The sequence below is a fragment of the Schistocerca cancellata genome, chromosome 9 (assembly GCF_023864275.1).
Source record: "Schistocerca cancellata isolate TAMUIC-IGC-003103 chromosome 9, iqSchCanc2.1, whole genome shotgun sequence".
In the NCBI taxonomy this organism is placed as follows: domain Eukaryota; kingdom Metazoa; phylum Arthropoda; class Insecta; order Orthoptera; family Acrididae; genus Schistocerca; species Schistocerca cancellata.
This window is the reverse complement of record NC_064634.1, coordinates 327,474,291-327,492,537: the sequence shown is the minus strand read 5'-3', so window position 1 is coordinate 327,492,537 and position 18,247 is coordinate 327,474,291. Positions and strand designations below refer to the sequence as shown.

Genomic DNA, 18,247 nt, shown 5'->3' with positions numbered 1-18,247 from the left:
GATTGTCAGTATGCCTCTTTATTAGCTCTAATTTCTCAAATTTTCTCATTATGGTCATTTTGCGAGACATATGTGGGAGGAAGTAATAGGTTGCCCAACACTTATCAGAAAGTACTCTCTCAACATTTCAATAGTAAACCTCTCCATGATGCATTATGTATCTCATGTAGAGTCTGTGACTGGAATTTATTGAGCACCTCTAAAATGCTCTCACACTGGCCAGAGGATCATGTGATGAGATGCATTGCCCCTCATTGCATCTTTTCTATCTCTTCTATCAATCTTCCCTGGTAGGAGTACCAGTTTTATGGACAGTGTTCAAATTTGTCCACCAAGTGCCTTGTAAGCCACTTATTTTCATGGCTAAGTTACATTTCCTTAATATTTTCTTCTGAATCTGTCCATCATCTGTTTTTCATACTATCTGTTTCATGTGATCATTCCACTTAAGGACGCTCTGGATAGTTACTCCTCGATTTTTAATGGTAGATACAATTTCCAGCAATTTGTCATAAGTGGTGTAGTTGTTTTGTAGTAGATTTCTTTTTGGTATGTATATGCCGTACGTTACATTCATATATGTTCAGGGTCAACTGCCAGATTCTGCACCATTCCTATGTAGATCTTTCTGCAAGTTGATACTGTCTTCTGGTATTGCTACTTTCTTTTAGATGACTGCATCATCTGTGAATGGTATTGAAGAGCTTTTGACAGTTTCTACTAGATCATTTACACACATTTAAACAGGAACAGTCTTATCACACTTCATTGAGGTACTCCAGAAAATACCTTTACACCTGTCAATTTTGTTCCATTGAGAGTGACATGGTGAGTTCTGTCACAAGGGGGTATCTAATCCAGACACAAATTTGGTCCAATACTTGATAAGCTCATTTTTTTTTTTCACTAAACAGTAATGTGGGACAGTGTAAAGTATCTTCCTGAATTCAAAGAACACAGCATCAACATGAGTGCCCTTGTGTACAGCATTATAACCCTCATGAAGTAACAGGGCAAGCTGAGTTCCACAAGATTTCTCTTTACAGAATTCATGTTTATTTTTATTGAGGATACTTTCAGTCTCCAAAAGTTTGATAATTCTTGAGCATAAAGCACATTCCATAATTCCATAACAGATTAACATCAATAATATAGTCCTGTAATTATGTGCATCTGTCTTATGACCCTTCTTGGAAACTAGAATGACCTGTACCTTTTTCCAGTTGCTGGGTACAATCTGTCACTCCAGTGAACTATGATAAATAGAAAGGGAGGAAGCTCACTCTCATGATCTTTGTAGAATCGTACATGTATCTGATCCTGCTGCTTTGCCATTACCAAGTGATTGTAGTTGCTTTTCCATTCTGCAATTGATTATCTCAATACCTGTTATTTTGATGTTCATAGGATGATTGGTAGGAGAGACTACTATGATCCTCAATGGAGAAATAATTTTGGAAGATGAAATTCAGTATTTCAGCCTTTTGTGTTACCTTCTGTTTCACTGTCAGTACAGTTACTGAGTGACTGAATAGATAATTTCAAACTGCTTAACAATTTTACTTCAGACCAAAACCTCTTAGGTTTCTAAGTCAGATTAGTTGACAATATTTTACTTTCAAAGTTATTGAACACTTCTCTCATAGCACTCTTCATGCTCATTTTCACTTTGTTCAGCTTTTGTTTGCCAAGCTAGATTTTGACTTCTCTTGAATATCTGATGAAGCTCTGTTTAGATAACAGTTTTCTAACAGGTTTATTAAAACATTGTGGGTTTCTTCCATACATGTAGACCTTGCTCAGGACATTCTTGTCCAAGGCATATTATATGATGATTTTTTTTTTTTTTTGCTTCATTAATCATTCACATAGAGGAAAAAACTGCACAAACTATATAAGCAACAATCACTATTCAAGTGACCTTTTAAAGATTGATGATTTATTTATGTACACTAATGGACAACAATGTTTTTGCCCTTTTTTTAAAAAAAGGATGTGCAGCTTTTGTGATGAAGAATTTCCTCAGTTTAGTTGAAAGAAAATTCATATGCATACACAATTCAATATTTTAACATTAGAACATGTGACACCTGTAACAATCACCATCTGTCAAGTAGCTAACTAATTTTTGAATGTGAAGTTCACTGGTAATCTCATTAACATCAAATACAATCTTAGAAGTTTTCCATAAGTTAGCTGTTTCCCTTTCAGTGTGTTTCATTAATGGCTGTCCTTTCTCAGTGTAGAACATAATTAACATTATAGTGAAATCCAAAAAAATATTTTTAAAATCTGCTGATCTGTTACAAGAAATACGCCTAAGGTCTATCAGAGATATACTTACTGAACTACATTTATGTAAAATATTGCCAATCTCCAGTAGCAGTGAGTACCATATGAAGGATGAAGGCAATACAGAATAACAACAAGTAGAACATTTTCCTTAAAGCATATCTAGTGCTGTAGAAGGACCTATTTCACTCTTGCACCGATCATAAGAATAATAAGCGTGCAGCTGTAGAAAGTACGCTCACTATATGAAAAGGGTTGATGTATACTGCTTTTTTATAACTTTGCTATAAGAAATATGCTATGCCCCTTTCATGTAAATTATGACCTCTGAACAGTAAGATAGGTCTCTGATATTGTGGTCAATCTCTCATTTGACCTTCCTCACAGTAAAAATCATTTAATTTCATGGGCAACTGTCTCAGATACACATTTATAGATTTTAGGTAGTGCTTCTTTCCATACTGTGACTTATTAGTGAAGGAGCTTTACGTCTATTACTTCAATAATCAGAGAAAGTGTTTATGTTGCTGCACTTGCATAAAAAATCAGATTTCCTCTCATTTAAAGTTCACTAATTAATGCAATGGTTCATCTGTACTGTTAAATGTAATTCTGATGATAGATGCCAAAATGTGTTAAGTTGTGAAATACATGTACATAAAAAGCTATCAAATGAAACATTGTGTTATTTGTTATAGAAATTTCAGCATTAGACCATAAAGATTGTCATCATTCATTATTTGATTCCCAGCACTGACAAAACATATAATTAAAGGGCAGGTCATACTAGTTGTGTTAGCACATGATACCAATAACAAAAATGATATTTACCTGAGAGGTAGCAGCCGACATAGATCTTTGTCATAAACATGGAGAGTTGTACTTTTTGTAATTTGTGGAGGAAAAATTGATCCATCACTACCATTAAGTCTGTTACATTCCTCAGTTTTCCAGTGTGGCAGATGAGTACGGCCATTGAATGTATCAATTAAGCCATAATGTGTGATGTCATCACCACCTGTGAAGACTGTTACATTGTCCTTTGCTGTACCATTTTTCTGAAACATTTTATTACCTGTGTTAGAATAATGATAATATATTACTGGAATAATCACAACTATGTTCAAATATGAAACAAGGATTTGCAGACAGAGTAGCTACCGTGTGGTTTACTGTGTGGCAAGTGGTTGTGTAATAGTTATGCAGGTACTGATTATACAGTGGTAGCATTTGGATGTACAGCAATTAATAAATATGGTTTATCCAATAGTTTTGATTTTAATTCTATATGAGATTGTGATTTGTTTCCTCTATCCCTCCCTCTTCCAAGAAAGTAATATGAAGTCATGTTCTGCTCCCCCCCTCCTACCTCCCTCTCCCCCCCCCCCCCCCTCCCCTCCTCACTCGGCTCATGTCGTGGATATGCTTTTGTTTGGATATGCATTGTTTAGAGTATAAAGTTAAAAGCAGACCAGCAGTATTTATGAGCAGTTATTGTTGTAAGACACTAACTAGTGGTTTCTAACCACTTTTCTGCTTTTGTGTATAATGCATAAATGGAACAACTAACCTTAAAATAATTGTTTAAAAAGTGCTTATTTATTTAAAAAATTGAAGTGTGAAAATTTTTAGTGTCATAAATAAAATACTCACCCCATACAGAAGTCCAAACTCTTCATATGGAAGCTTCTGTTCTTTGCTAACAACATCCTTTGCAAGTTTGAGCAAAGGGTCTTCATAACCCCAAAGCAGCTGGGCCACAGACACTTCTACAAAAGGTTTTATTTTCAAGATGTCCATTATGGAGGCCATGGCCAGTCGCAAGAAACGTGCTGCATGCTTGCTCTGAGACGTTGCACTCTGTTGCAGATAAGAGAGTAAATATGAAGTTGTTACAAACAAGGATGTACCATTATAAGGCTATGAAAGTATGTCAACTTTTAAAGTATTTTTTGTTTTACAAAAATGGAAAATTCTGAATGAACCAAACAATTGAATTATCAGTGAGTGACCAGATTTGTTTTCTTTCACTTGATATTTAGCTGCATATGCAAGTTCTGTCTTAGTCACTGATAGTCTAAGGACTGCTAAGACAACATAAATTTTCACCACATTTTTTTATGCCCTAGCAACATTGCAGGGGTGGAGCTTTAAAAGTTCTTGGGTGCGATTTAGTTGGATAGCTTAAAAAGCCTGTTAATTGAAATAATGAAACATTAACAGAAATTTCATTTGTTTAAATCTGGTAAATGAAAAAGACATCAGATGCTAGCAGGCTATTTGGCTATGCATATAAGAAAATTGATCATGGTGGAGAAAGAATGATATAAAAGGTAAGAATATGGGCCCTCATTTGGCCTTGAGAGATAGTAATATCTGTGGTATTCTAAGTGGAGGGGTTTTATCTATTAATTGATAAATGGGAATGATAGTAATTTGTATTCTGTGGGTAAAATCAAGCAAGGACATATGTATTCTATGGATACCACAGGATTTGTGTGGTCATCAGTCCCCTAGAACTTAGAACTAATTAAACCTAACTAACCTAAGGACATCACACACATCCATGCCTGAGGGAGGAAGGGTGGGTTCAACATTGTGTCAATATTAACATCACTATAGAGAGAGCACAAGCTCCTATTGCTTAAAGGATGAGGGAAGAAATTGATCATGCCCTCTCAAAGTGAGCGCTGTGCCACCTCACAAAAAGTAGAAAGGGGCCATATTCTGTAACTTTTCACTAATCATTTGGGTTTCTCTAATTCTAACTTTTCTTTTATTTACTTTTCATGTTATTATATTTTACAGAAATTCTTGAACTTTAGATAGGTGTCCAGCTCCAAATTATGTATTTTAACATAATCCCACAACATGCAGAACTGGCATCACATAGTAATGGAACACATGTGGCTACATAGTTTTCCCCACCCATTAACATAAAAATATTGAACTAACTCCTTTTGTCCCTTGGACAAAATACTGTATATGCTGGAATATTCCAGTATATGACTACAGTCTAGTAACCCTGAAATGCCTTAACTTAGAATAGATGTGTAACGCGACATTTGTATCTTGGGGGAGAAAGGGTGGACATAGGAACAACAGCTTTGTTAAATTTAAAAGTGTATGCTCTCAAAAGAAGAGTGATCCATCTGCCAATTGAGAAGAAGTTATTGCAATATTAATGTGCATTTGAAGATGAAAGGTGTTTATCATCATATAACAGAGATGCTGACACACACACACACACACACACACACACACACACACACACACACACACACACAGTATTACCCACTAACAAATCCAGTGTATGGCTATGGGCACTTGCATGGCACCATCCCATGCCAACCTATTCATGGACCATCTAGACGAATCTTTCCTAAGCACCTAGAATCCCAAATCCTGCACCTATTTCAGATTCATTGATGACATATTCATGATGTGGATTGAGGGTAAGGACACCCTGTCCACATTCCTTCAGAACCTCAACACCTTCTCTCCCATTCACTTCACCTCTTCTTATTCAACCAAACAAGCCACTTTCTTCAATGTTTAACACTACATCAGAAGATAGTTACACCAGTACCTCCACCCATATGAAATCTACCAACTACTATCAATACCTCCACTTTGTCAGCTGCAACCCATTCCATTCCAAGAAGTTCCTTCCATATAGCCTAGCCACCTATGGCTGTCATATCTATAGTGATGAGTGGTCCCTCTCAAAATACACTGAGGGTCTCACTAAGGCCTTTACAGACTATAATTATCCTCCCAACCTCGTAAAAACAGTTGTCCCATGCCTTATCTCTCCAGCCACCCACCACCTCCCAAAGTCCCACCATCTGCCCACAGAGAACCATTCCTCTCTTTACTCAGTACTATCCAGGACTGGACAGCTGAATCACATCCTCCACCAGGGGTTTGACCACCTCTCATTGTGCCCCGAAATGATGAATGTCCTACCAGCTACCCATCCCAACCCTCCCACATTGATATTTCGTCGTCCGCCAAACCTACACAGCATATTCATCCATCCTTACCCAACCCCTTCTCCCAATCCCTTACCTCATGGCTCATATCCCTGCAGTAGACCTAGATGCAAGTCCTGTCCCAAACATCCTCCCACCACCACCTACTCCAGTCTAGTCACAAGCATCACCTATCACATCAAAGGCAGGGCTACGTGTGAAAGCAGTCATGTGATCTACAAGCTAAGCTGCACCCAGTGTGCTGCATTCTATGCTGGCTTGACAACAAACAATCTTTCTGTCCATATGTCGCATGAATGGCTACTGAAACTGTGGTCAAGAAACAACTGGACCACCCTATTACTGAGCACGCCACCCAGCACAAGATTCTTCATTTCAATGACTGCTTCACAGCCTGTGCCACTTGGATCCTTCCCACCAACACCAGCTTTTCTGAACTGCGCATGTGGGAACTCTCCCTGCAATATATCGTATGTTCCCATAACCCTCGTAGCCTCATTGTCCTTTGGCCACCTATCTCCTAACCTGTTCCCATTTCAGTGCTTAACAGTCCTCTATTCCACCAATGCACCCAAAGTCTTTTTACCTCTCTCCCTTTAACTCTAATCCCCTCCCCCCTTGCTTTCCATCTAACCTCCTGACTAGTATCTATTTACCCTACCTCTCTTCACCTCACACATGTACGCTCCCAAAAGCAGCACTTTACCGTGCTCCACTCTACCAGGCTATCCTTCCCCCTCCCTGCCCCAGCCACCTCCTTACTCCCACCACATGGTTGCATCTCTCATCATGCACAGCCGCTTGCAGTGTAGCGTCAGCAGCCAGAGACTGTGGTCGTGTGTGCAAGTCACATTTGCGTGCATACGTGTTTCTATGTTCTGTCTCTAACAAAGGCCTTGCTGGCTGAAAGCTCATTTTCTGACAGTTTTTTTGTAGTTGTGCCTGTCTGCGAATCTGCACACATTGAGTAGCAACTATCCTTTTCATAATATTTTTATATTCCATCCTGTATTTTCCATTATTGAAAGGTGTTTATCTTGATACGTGCACAATAATTAAAGTTTAACTCACCAGCATGGGTATGTTGGGAACCACAACCATATCCTCCTCACTGCCTGCAGAATTCAGTTCATCAAACTTAAACACTTTGCGCTGGTTGAATGTCAAAGTGTCATTGTCATTGAATTCCAGGTTCACCTTCTCCCAGTGTTGTCTGGAAATCAAATGAAACAGACTGTAACAAGATGCTAAGAAGCACAATGTCTCACAACATTATGTCGTATTTATAAGTAAACAACACAGTTAATTGTGGAGTAGAGAAGGAAACAAAAAAAAAACAACTTCACATATGAAATGGCAGATTCCACACAGCTAAAGAGAGGAAATATGGAAACTTCAGTTAATAAACATCTCTATACAGAATACTTAGAATAAGTATGATGGTTCAGAGTGTCATCTATAGCATGTTATGATTTGAAATAAGTCCAGGACAGCAATGTAAGACACTTCAGTACATGAGCCCACACTGTGATTAACACTGTTAGCCTAGATTCAATCCATATCACTTACAATATGCAATGCAAATAACAAAACATTCTATGGAGTAGACGAGCATTCAAGGAGAACAGGTTTCATTTTACTTTTAAAAATTTAACTTAATGTGTCAAGCTTTTTACATCATTGAACAAAGTGTCAGTAGCGTCCATCCAACATAATTAAAGCTTTTTCAATGAAAATATTTCTTTAAAAATGGAACTGTGTTTTTTGGTCTATGGTGAGAAAAATTCAGTGATATAACTCTTTTGTAAATCCAACAATTTCTGGAATAAACACACACTTAATATGCAGATTTTCATGGAATGTAGGAGATAAATGCTTAGTGAAGGGATATGCAGTTGACCCTCCAACATAAACAAATGTAACATATTGCACAGAGTTAGACAGAAATACTTGTTATTGTTTGTTAGCATAGATAACAATAATCACTGAAAACAGTCACACGCATTAAATGCATACAGTGTGATTTAAAGTGGAATGACTACATAAAATGACCGTAGCAAATGCACATGGTAGACAGAGAATCAGTGGAAGAATACTCTATCCTTGAAGGATGATGCTTACTACAGAGAACTGATGGAAGAAATATACGACATCAAAATCAGGGCAATGTGAAAAGGTCACAGAGGTGCTCATTCAACTCCTGTGACAGACACTTAAAATTCAAAGATTGTAATTTCCTGCAAGAGTCAACCAGTGTATTTGCTACCTCTCGCATATACATATAACATGAGGGAGATTTGAGTTGACACCGAGTTGCACTAGCAATCGTCATTTGCACTCACCATTTGCAACTGGAACAAGGAGGGAGGGAGGGAGGAAGGGAGCAAATCATTCCAAAAGCCAATGCTGGACAATAAAAACCAATGAAACAACCATACCATACACAGCTGCCAACTTATGAGGTACAGAATTCACCACCCATGTTCATGTACTGCTACTCTCTTTAGATACTAGTCTAGGCACAGGAACACACTTTTGGTTGCTCATAACATGGAACAAATCTCTCCTGGAGTTGGTACATGTGGATGGCAAGGTAAAAATATGTGCAAAGCAGCATGAGGTTCTATACTTCCCTACATCTTGATAGTAGTGAAATTAATGTGGGGGATTGAGAATGGTAATAGTATTTTCATGTAAGGGATCATGAAACTATAGAACTGCAGGGCATATCTTAGCTACAACTTCATGTTCACTCTCCCTTCAAACCTGTCAATATCATGTGCCACATCTACTATAAAACTGTTGCTAAGATGATGTAGGGTACATTAACAAAAATTAACAATTCTATGACATCAAAGTATGCAATGCAGATGACACACGCCCATGCTGCTCATAGACCAACCTTTAAGTGCAAATTTTGTGAAGACCTCATTATACTCTTTGTTTATGTTGTTCAGCATAGTTGTGGTATGGTAACTGCTAGGCTTAGCAACCAGTTTCATATTTAGTTTACATCTGGTACTGAATTACTTTATTACTGTGGTATTCTCACAAGATGATACGTGCTGCTTGTCAACTTTACCTCTTTCAGGAATACAGTAGAGTGATTCTCCAGTGAGAGACGTTTACATAGAATGATAATGGGAATCTGACATGCTGTCATTTCTCTCACCAGCCAACTATACAGCAATGTACTGTCTCAAACATTTGTTTGTTCACCGACAGCATCCTGCAAGTTACCTGTACCTTCTGGTCGACAATCCACCACTTTGCTGTTTCCAGATATTTGAGGAATGCACCATGGTATTAGAGTGCTAATGCCCCACCATTGTGTTGCCAGATCTAATTTACAGAGAACTGGCTCTTAGAAAGATGGTTTGAAAAATCTGTGGGAAATATGTAAAAGTGAGGACAAAAAAAAAAAAAAAAAAAAAGAAAGGAAGGAAGAAAGGATAGAGGTATGTACATTTTGGAACATTAGATATGGATTTCTTTATAAAATGCTGTGAACAAAGTACTGTACTTTTCTGTTCATTGAAAGTACCAACTTTAGGCTGGTAATAAAATGTTAATGACATGTTTCAGAATAAGTCAATAAGATAATTAAATGTTAATAATCATCTTTCAATGTGCATTGTGAACAGTTAGGCTCTGTGGTTAACCATTTTCCAGTCACATCGACCGAGGAGAGAAACAACTATCAATAAGAAACAATTATTCTTGTACAAGCGGCAAAAAAAAAAAAAAAAACGTTTTGTTCCATTGCAATTGCAAAGTCGCTGAGGTATTTTGATTCCATTCATGTCTATCTGCAGAAATTTATACATGAGGGAGTAAAATTCTACAGTGACCATTTTTCATATACCATACCTAGTTCAGTGAATTTGAAAATGTGTCATACATCAGAACTAAATTTGATGTGTGGTAAATGAGCAATAACTTTTTGGTAGATTACTTTGATATGTTCCTAAGAGATGTTTCGCTATCATATGCGAAGTAAATCTTATTAGTATCAATATAGATGCTGCTTCCTGGCAGATTAAAACTGTGTGCCCGACCAAGACTCGAACTCGGGACCTTTGCCTTCGAGTCTCAGTCCGGCACACAGTTTTAATCTGCCAGGAAGTTTCATATCAGCGCACAATCTGCTGTAGAGTGAAAATTTCATTCTAGAAATATAGATGCTACTACCTCTCTGATTTAATGACCTGAAGGTAGATCGTCATACAAGTGAATCAAACTTATCCAATGAGTTATGAAGTAAAGCTAGAAAATAATTCATAAAAAGCAAATGTTCATATACCAGTAGTATTAGGTTGACTATAAAAATTAAAGTATTAATAATATCTGAGAGAGACCTCATCCCGAACCTCTGAATCTATGTCAGCCAAATTTGGCACAGAAAGAGTAGGTCTCACGTGTATCAATACTACGTGGTTTATAACCTCCAAGCTCCAACAGGAGCAGAGAAACAGCCAAAAACGTGTTTTTCCCAGCCACTGGCATATAGGCTGCCCTGCATGACAGGCATTTTGTATGGAAATAGCATTGGCCTACTACATACACCTGCTTTGCATGGTATTCTATATGTTAGAATGGCAAGAAACGGTTTTCTGTGCCCCTATATATAAGCTACCCTGCATGACAGGCGTGTTGTGTTGGAGTAGTACTGGCTTTCTTTATCGACCTTTGTTGCATGGTGGTCTGAACGTCAGGGGCAAATGATTTTAAGCTACTGATTAACCTGCTCTGCATGACAGGTGTATTGGCGTAGAATTGGCCCACATTACTGAAATGTGTTGCAGTGGCTGTGTGTGCCAAGGCTGACATTAACGAAATAGTTTATTGTGATAAAATTTCAACAGAGTCAAGGATATTGTTGTGGCATGGCGCTCAGAGATCACTGATGGTGCTACTTATAGAGGTTATCGTCATTGACAACGAGAGATAATTAATATTAAATTATATCTCTGCGTTGTGAACATGTTCTCCGATTTATGTAAAAATGGTAGTAGTTTAAAAATGGCTCTGAGCACTATGCGACTTAACTTCTGAGGTCATCAGTCGCCTAGAACTTAGAACTAATTAAACCTAACCAACCTAAGGACATCATACACATCCATGCCCGAGGCAGTTTTCGAACCTGTGACCGTAGCGGTCACGTGGTTCCAGACTGAAGCGCCTTTAGCCGCACGGCCACACCGGCTGGCAGATAGTAGTTTATCTTTCGAATCTAGTGAACCCTGATATACAGATGTGTTGTTGCTTTAATATCCAGATGGCTACCACTGATCCCATTATATCATGAAAAGTGCCCATCCTTTTGTACATAGTGATAAATGACTCTACAGCTCGCTACTTCATTTGAATTTTTGATGAAGTAGCGAGCTGTAGAGTAATTTATAGCGCGAGAAGCTAACTATCAAATCTCGCGTGACGTCGTCGTGTTAGTACAGACGATTATTTCAAATCACACAGATTACAACGTCGTGTGTAGGCAAAGTCTTGTCACTACAACTTCTTGTGGTATTACGAGAGTGAGTACATTGCCGGACGTTGCGTTTCACCTAGTGCGCACGGCAACGCTGTTCGAACAGTCTGTCTCCTACGAGTTAGTGGTATCTAAAGGATGGCGGATGGCGCAGTACAATATACAAGCAGTTAGATAGAATGGAGAAGGAAAAGGACAGAAGAGACGGGAGGAAATGGAGATGCACAAGTGTGGACAATGTAGAGGAATAGTGGGCTGCTAGGGCTAGAAAAAGGGAGGGGGAGGAAGGTGTGGTCAGAGGGAGGGAGAACGGGAATGTGGGCATACAGATGGAGGAAATGGTGGACATTACTCCTTTACCACTAAATCTATTCGCAACGCAATTTCCAGACAATATCGACATACACTACAGAACGTACCTGCAAAATTATGTCTTTGTTCGACACACAGTTCAGGAGACATGACGTCGTAAACAGATTTTTTGTTTTGTTTTGGTTTTAGGGTGCAAAACTGCTATGGTCATTAGCGCCCGACGTAAACGTTGAGATCCGTGAAAGACTAGCTTTTGATTAAATTGGAACGCAAATTACAATGTGCGTGCAGCGTTTCATAATGACAGCACTTTGTGACTTCCAACAAACTTTAAGCATAATTTCAAATCTTTCCTAGACTTTTTGTCGCTTACATGCTTAAAAGTAAATATATATTTATATTGGGATTGCGATTCAAAGAAATGGTTCAAATGGCTCTGAGCACTGTGGGACTTAACATCTGAGGTCATCAGTCCCCTAGAACTAAGAACTACTTAAACCTAACTACCCTAAGGACATCACACACATCCATGCCCGAGGAAGGATTTGAACCTGCGTCCGTAGCGGTCGTGCGGTTCCAGACTTAAGCGCCTAGAACCGTTCGGCCACAACGGCCGGCAATCGTGATTCTTAAAATAAACTGGAGTTTACTGGTGTCTTACTAAAAGTAAGGCTGCCATCAACCTGAAGATTGTGCTGGACACGGCAATGCGCTAACCCATTGGTACGCCCTGATCTTCCTCAAAGCTTTGAACTGACACGCAGATGCAACTTGATATTTTTCACGTTAGCAAATCAATTTGAGGTGAAAGAAACGACAAAATAATAAAGTCCTGGACCTACTGGAGAATGAACTCTGGACGTTAGGATTTGTAGTCTGAGGCTTATACTGTGAATCATAGAACTTTTTTCCTTTCATCATTTTGTGACATGATGCCAGCGACAAAAAGTTTCGTAAAGGTTTGAACTTTGTTCGAAGTCGCTAACTGCTCTCATTCTCAAATACCGGATGATTGAAATTCAGATTTTTCCGTGCCATTAGTTAAGCTGCCTCGAGACAAACAGTTTCTAACACTGAAACTTGCCTTCAAAAAAAATGGTTCAAATGGCTCTGAGCACTGTGGGACTTAACATCTGAGGTCATCAGTCCCCTAGACTTAGAACTACTCAAACCTAACTAACCTAAGGACATCACACACATCCATGGCCGAGACAGGATTCGAACCTGCGACCGTAGCAGCAGCGCGGTTCCGGACTGAAGCGCCTAGAACCTCTCGGCCACAGCGGCCGGCAAACTTGCCTTCGTATGTTAAACTTTTCACGTAAGGTTGTACCTCTTGAGTACATTATGAATGCATTTTAAATTTTTAAATTCGGTGAATAATTATGCGAAATATTGAAAATTTGATTTTTGTTGCCCCTACGCTGCAACTGTTACCGGGTTTCGGGACAGAGTTTCGGTAATTTAAGATTGTCAGTCCCCGATGACGTTGGATATAATGAACTAGTGCCTCATTGCGATAGTATTTTCTTTCAAGTTTTCTGAAATGGAGATTCGCCGGTATTTTGATCTGCTCCACGTAGATTTGTTAACGCTATAACGAGAAGCTGACGCAAGCATTCACTCAGGTGCTACCACAGCTCTCGCACAAATTCATTTAGGGAAATTAAACAGGCGAGAGAAGCAGCACGAACTGCGGATCAAACACTACGTTAGCACGGTGTCGCCATTTGGTCGACTTTCTCGGAGGAGCCTTCATTCACGCCGCTACTGCGGGGTCTTCATCACTTCCGCGTCATTAAAGCGATCACTGTTAAGCAAGCGACACCACAGCTAATTAGCTGCTTGGTTCTCGCTGTTACACAGAGCAGTTGAAGAACCGCACCAGCGGAGACAACTACCACACTTAATTTTTGACTACTCACTGTGTCTAGAATTCTTTGGAAAATACTCTAAGCCATCCCCACCGTTCAGTTGCAGTGGCCTCTGAACAAAGTTAAAAACTCAAATCAGCTGATAAAATTTGAAGCCTTTTTGCTGAATTTGTCAGTTTCAGTTGGCGCTTTGTGTAGATTATATACAACCAATTGCTTTTTTTTTTATTTTCGAGCCACCGCAGGCTCACTATCAGGTGGAGGTGCTATAGGAAAATTACTTTATGGACCACGTGCAGCTAGAGGCTAGCGTTGTGGCGATTGCACTGCTTGTTAGTATTCATGAATAATTAATTCCGATTACGTTCATATTCGCCGAGGATATAATGAACTGTTCATTTTAGTTTGCCACTATCAGTCTGTGCTCTTACAGCCTATGCTTTCCACTCTCCCTTTTGGTTACTGTAGCAGAAGAATTTCTCAACAAAGAACCTCATTGCTGGTTCGCCAGCATATGCGATAACAGATACTCCTAACCGCTATTACAGTCCTTAGCATTTTATTATTCAAGACTGAGCCAGCAGCTCGTTCACTTTATTTCAGAACTAAAATAATCTTTTCAGTAATGAATAGTGTGCTACAAAGTGTTCACCTGAGTACTTTTTTTCCTTCATTTACTGCACAGTATTTCGACGAACGATGCAACAGTTTTCAATTGCTGCAAGTTTTGCTGTGATGTGTATTAGCTGACTGGACTCCAACCACACAAACAGATCACAGTTCGATAAACGTAAGAGATTGCATTGGCCCAATCCCTTCACCCTCCCGCGTATACCATTTCAATCGGCCTACAATTTCCCCGACGACACCACTGTTATTGCCAAAGGAAGTAATTCCACCTAGGCAGTCCTGGAATCAGATGTGCTATTCGGCAATGGCGAGGAGTCGCTCGTAAAAAAACAGGCTCAGCAAAACCCCATGCGTTAACCATATAGGAACTGTAAGAGTGCTGAGTTTTGTAATGCATCACGAACTTTCGTGGAGCGGACACAGTGAGTACACTATCTGATCCAAAGTATCCGGACACACCTACGTATTGCGAAATTAACCAGAAGATATCACCAAAGGCGGATCCACCAGTGTAAATGGACGCAGGGAGTACGGTATTGTCAGGAGTAACAGCTCTCTGTCAGGTGAGCTCAGCGGCTCAACGTGGAATAGTAGTCCCCCCCCCCCCTTTTTTTTCGTAGCTGCGGGGTCAGCGCAGCAGATTGTTATCTGAAGGGGCCAGGGGTCGATTCCCGGTCGGGTCGGAGATTTTCTCCGCTCGGCGACTCGGTATTGTGTTCTTAAATTCATATCGTCATAACAGATACAAAATCGCCTACATGGCGTCACATGCCAAGTCTCAGCTTATGTAACTTCTTATTAGGGAACGCTTGACCCTACTGAATAATCTGCATTGTCGAAACGCTGTTGTTTACTATTTCCACTGTCGAGATGGCTGTATGGGCAAGTTTCGAAAGCCACGCTAATATAAAAGAAAAGAGTCACCTGAGTAATCGATCCGTGATGGACATTTAAACTCTTCTAAAGCTGTCCAAGTCGGCGGTTGATGATGTGATTGTGAGTGGATGTTCTAAGGAACAACCACCGTCCCAACCAAGACTAGGCAGACCTAATATACTAGTGGACAGAGACCATCGAATATTGAGGAGGGTAGGTGTAAAAAAAAAAAAAAAAAAAAAAAAAGTCGCATGAACTCAACGGAAGCAATCAGTCGTGATTTCCAAAGGGCTAGCAGCAGTCCAGATAGCACAATGACTGGGCGTAGGATGTTAAACAGAATAGGGCACAATGATCCAGCAGCTTCTCATAAGCAACGCATTTCTGTTGTCAATGTTAAGCGCCTCTTGAGGTGGTGTAATGAGCGGCGTTAATGGACTGAGGATGATTGGAAACGAGTGATTTGGAGATGAATCACTCTATAACCCGTGGCAATCTGACGGAACGGTTTGGCGAATGTTTGGAGAACACAGCTGCCTCTGTGCTTAGCGCCAACAGTGAAGAACGCCCGGGAGGGGGGTATCAATACAAGGGCGTTTTCCGTGACTGGCGCGTAGTCCGCTTATTGTGCCCAAGGAAACACTAATTGCGGAAGAATATGAACGCATTTTACGGCAATGTTTGCTGTTTACAGTGGAGGGACACCTCGGAGACGATGACATCAGCATGACAACGAATCCTGATGAACGGGAAAAACAAGCCCGTAATGTTCGGATACTCTATTAGTAATGTCCTACTTGACACAGTCGCGTCGTTTAAATATCTACGCATAACGTTGCAAACCGATATGAAATGGAACGAACATGTGAAGACTGTGGTAGGGAAGGGAAATAGTCAACTTCGGTTTATTGGTAGAATTTTGGTAAAGTGTGGTTGGATCCGTAAAGGCGACTGCTTATAAGACGCTACTGCGACCTGTTCTTGAGTACTGCTCTAGTGTTTGGGATCTGCAGCAGGTCGGATTAAAGGAATACATCGAAGCAATTCAAAGGAGAGCTGCTAGGTTTGTTACCGGTAGATCTGAACAATAAGGAAGTGTTAGTGGATGCTTCGGGAATTCCAACGGGAATCCCTGGAGGTAAGGCGACGTGTTTTTAGAGAAATACTATTGAGAAAATTTAGAGAACCAGCTTTTGAATCTGATTGCAGGAAGTTACTACTGCTCTCAACATACAGCTAGCGTAAGACCACGAACGTACGAGAAATTAAGGCTCATAGAGACGTATGTAGACAGTCTTCTTTTTTCTCTCGTTCCATCTGCGAGTGGAACAGGAAAGTAAACCCACCGTACGCTGTCTTGGGGAGTATGTATGTAGATGTAAAAAAACATATGAGGCACTCGTTTGTGGATAATAACGTTCCTGAATTGGACTGGCCTGCCCAGAGTCCCGACTTTAGCACAATGGAACGCCTTTGAAAAGAGAACGTCGACCTTAATCCGGAACCCAGCCTTCAATATGGCTACATTCTTTGGTTTCAGCTCTTGAGAAGATTGAGTTGACTTTCCTCTAGTAGACATTCAGACATTTCATTTAAAGTGTACCCAGAAAAGTAAAATCCGACAAAAAGGCGAAAGTTGGACACACTCCATACTGATGCCCACAAAGAGGTGCCCGGATCCTTTTGATCAGATAGTATATGTTTGGGAAAAGAAAAACACCTGTTAGGTGAAGCATATCGCCTGAGGAGATTGCAAAGAGTATTTACAGACCTAGACCTAGTAAGTACGTACATACATGACGCAGTATTCAACACCATATTGCAGGCCATTTTCATATGAAGTTAGGTATAGTAACTGTTTATAGCCGTTATACTATGTGCGTTCAGCAACTAATGCAACATTTTTCCTAGGCCAATTTCGGTTGAGAAAATGCTGACTTTTTTGTGTAAAGTCTCGGACTATTCCCTTTTCAGCCCCTAGAGTATCAAGGAGTTCTGACAGGACAGACTTCAATATGGCGTCTGTAACTGAGATGCGCTCCAAGCGGAGACCTGTTTCCTTTGGCGGAAAACCAGAGTTTCGCAGATATTCGTAGGCGCTGGCAGAATGTCTACGGATGCCTGGTAGCGGACAATAGCACTGAGTCGTTGGGCGAGGCGTGTGTCATCATCGCAACATGGCCATGCAAACCTGTATGATCTCCCGTGTGTCGGCCGGCCGCACACAGCTCTCACACCTGAAATGCTGGAACGTGCAGACACACTCGTTAGAGGTGACTGACGGACCAGTCAGTCACATCGCTGCTCAGCTAGACGTCTCTGTCGGTAGTGCTGACACCCTGTCCATCAGCTGGGCCACTCAAAGGTATGTGCCCGCTGAGATCTTCGCCACATAACGGAAGACCATAAAGAGTAACGAAGAACGATCTGTGTGGAATTGCTTGCGCGGTACAAGGCTGATCGTGACAAATTTTTATTCAACATCGTCACAGATTATGAAATTTGGGTTCATCACTTCGAACTGAAAACAAAACAACAATCCATGAAATGGCAGCACACCACCTCTCCTCCGAAGAAAAAGTTCAAAGTTGCAAACTGGTAAAGTCAAAGCGACACTCTTCTGGGATTCTGAAGGGTTGTGATGCCCTCCCTCATGCTGCAACGATGAACTCTGAAGAGTGTGTGTGTGTGTGTGTGTGTGTGTGTGTGTGTGTGTGTGTGTGTGTGTGTGTGTGTGTGTGTGTGTGTGTTGAACTGGGGACCTAGAAACAACGGAG

General features: G+C 40.3%; 1 protein-coding gene across 2 annotated transcripts in view; it reads right to left on the bottom strand.

The window, feature by feature from the left end:
- LOC126100167 (lysosome membrane protein 2) overlaps positions 1–18,247 on the bottom strand; it is a 706,001-nt gene that overhangs the window by 19,946 nt on the left and 667,808 nt on the right. For both annotated transcript variants that reach the window (XM_049910714.1, XM_049910713.1), the window contains 3 exons: positions 7,359–7,500; positions 3,946–4,152; positions 3,124–3,350 (listed from right to left, as the gene is read on the bottom strand). In XM_049910714.1, the coding sequence (XP_049766671.1) occupies positions 3,124–3,350; positions 3,946–4,152; positions 7,359–7,500 (576 nt within the window). The remainder of the gene's footprint in view (positions 1–3,123; positions 3,351–3,945; positions 4,153–7,358; positions 7,501–18,247) is intronic.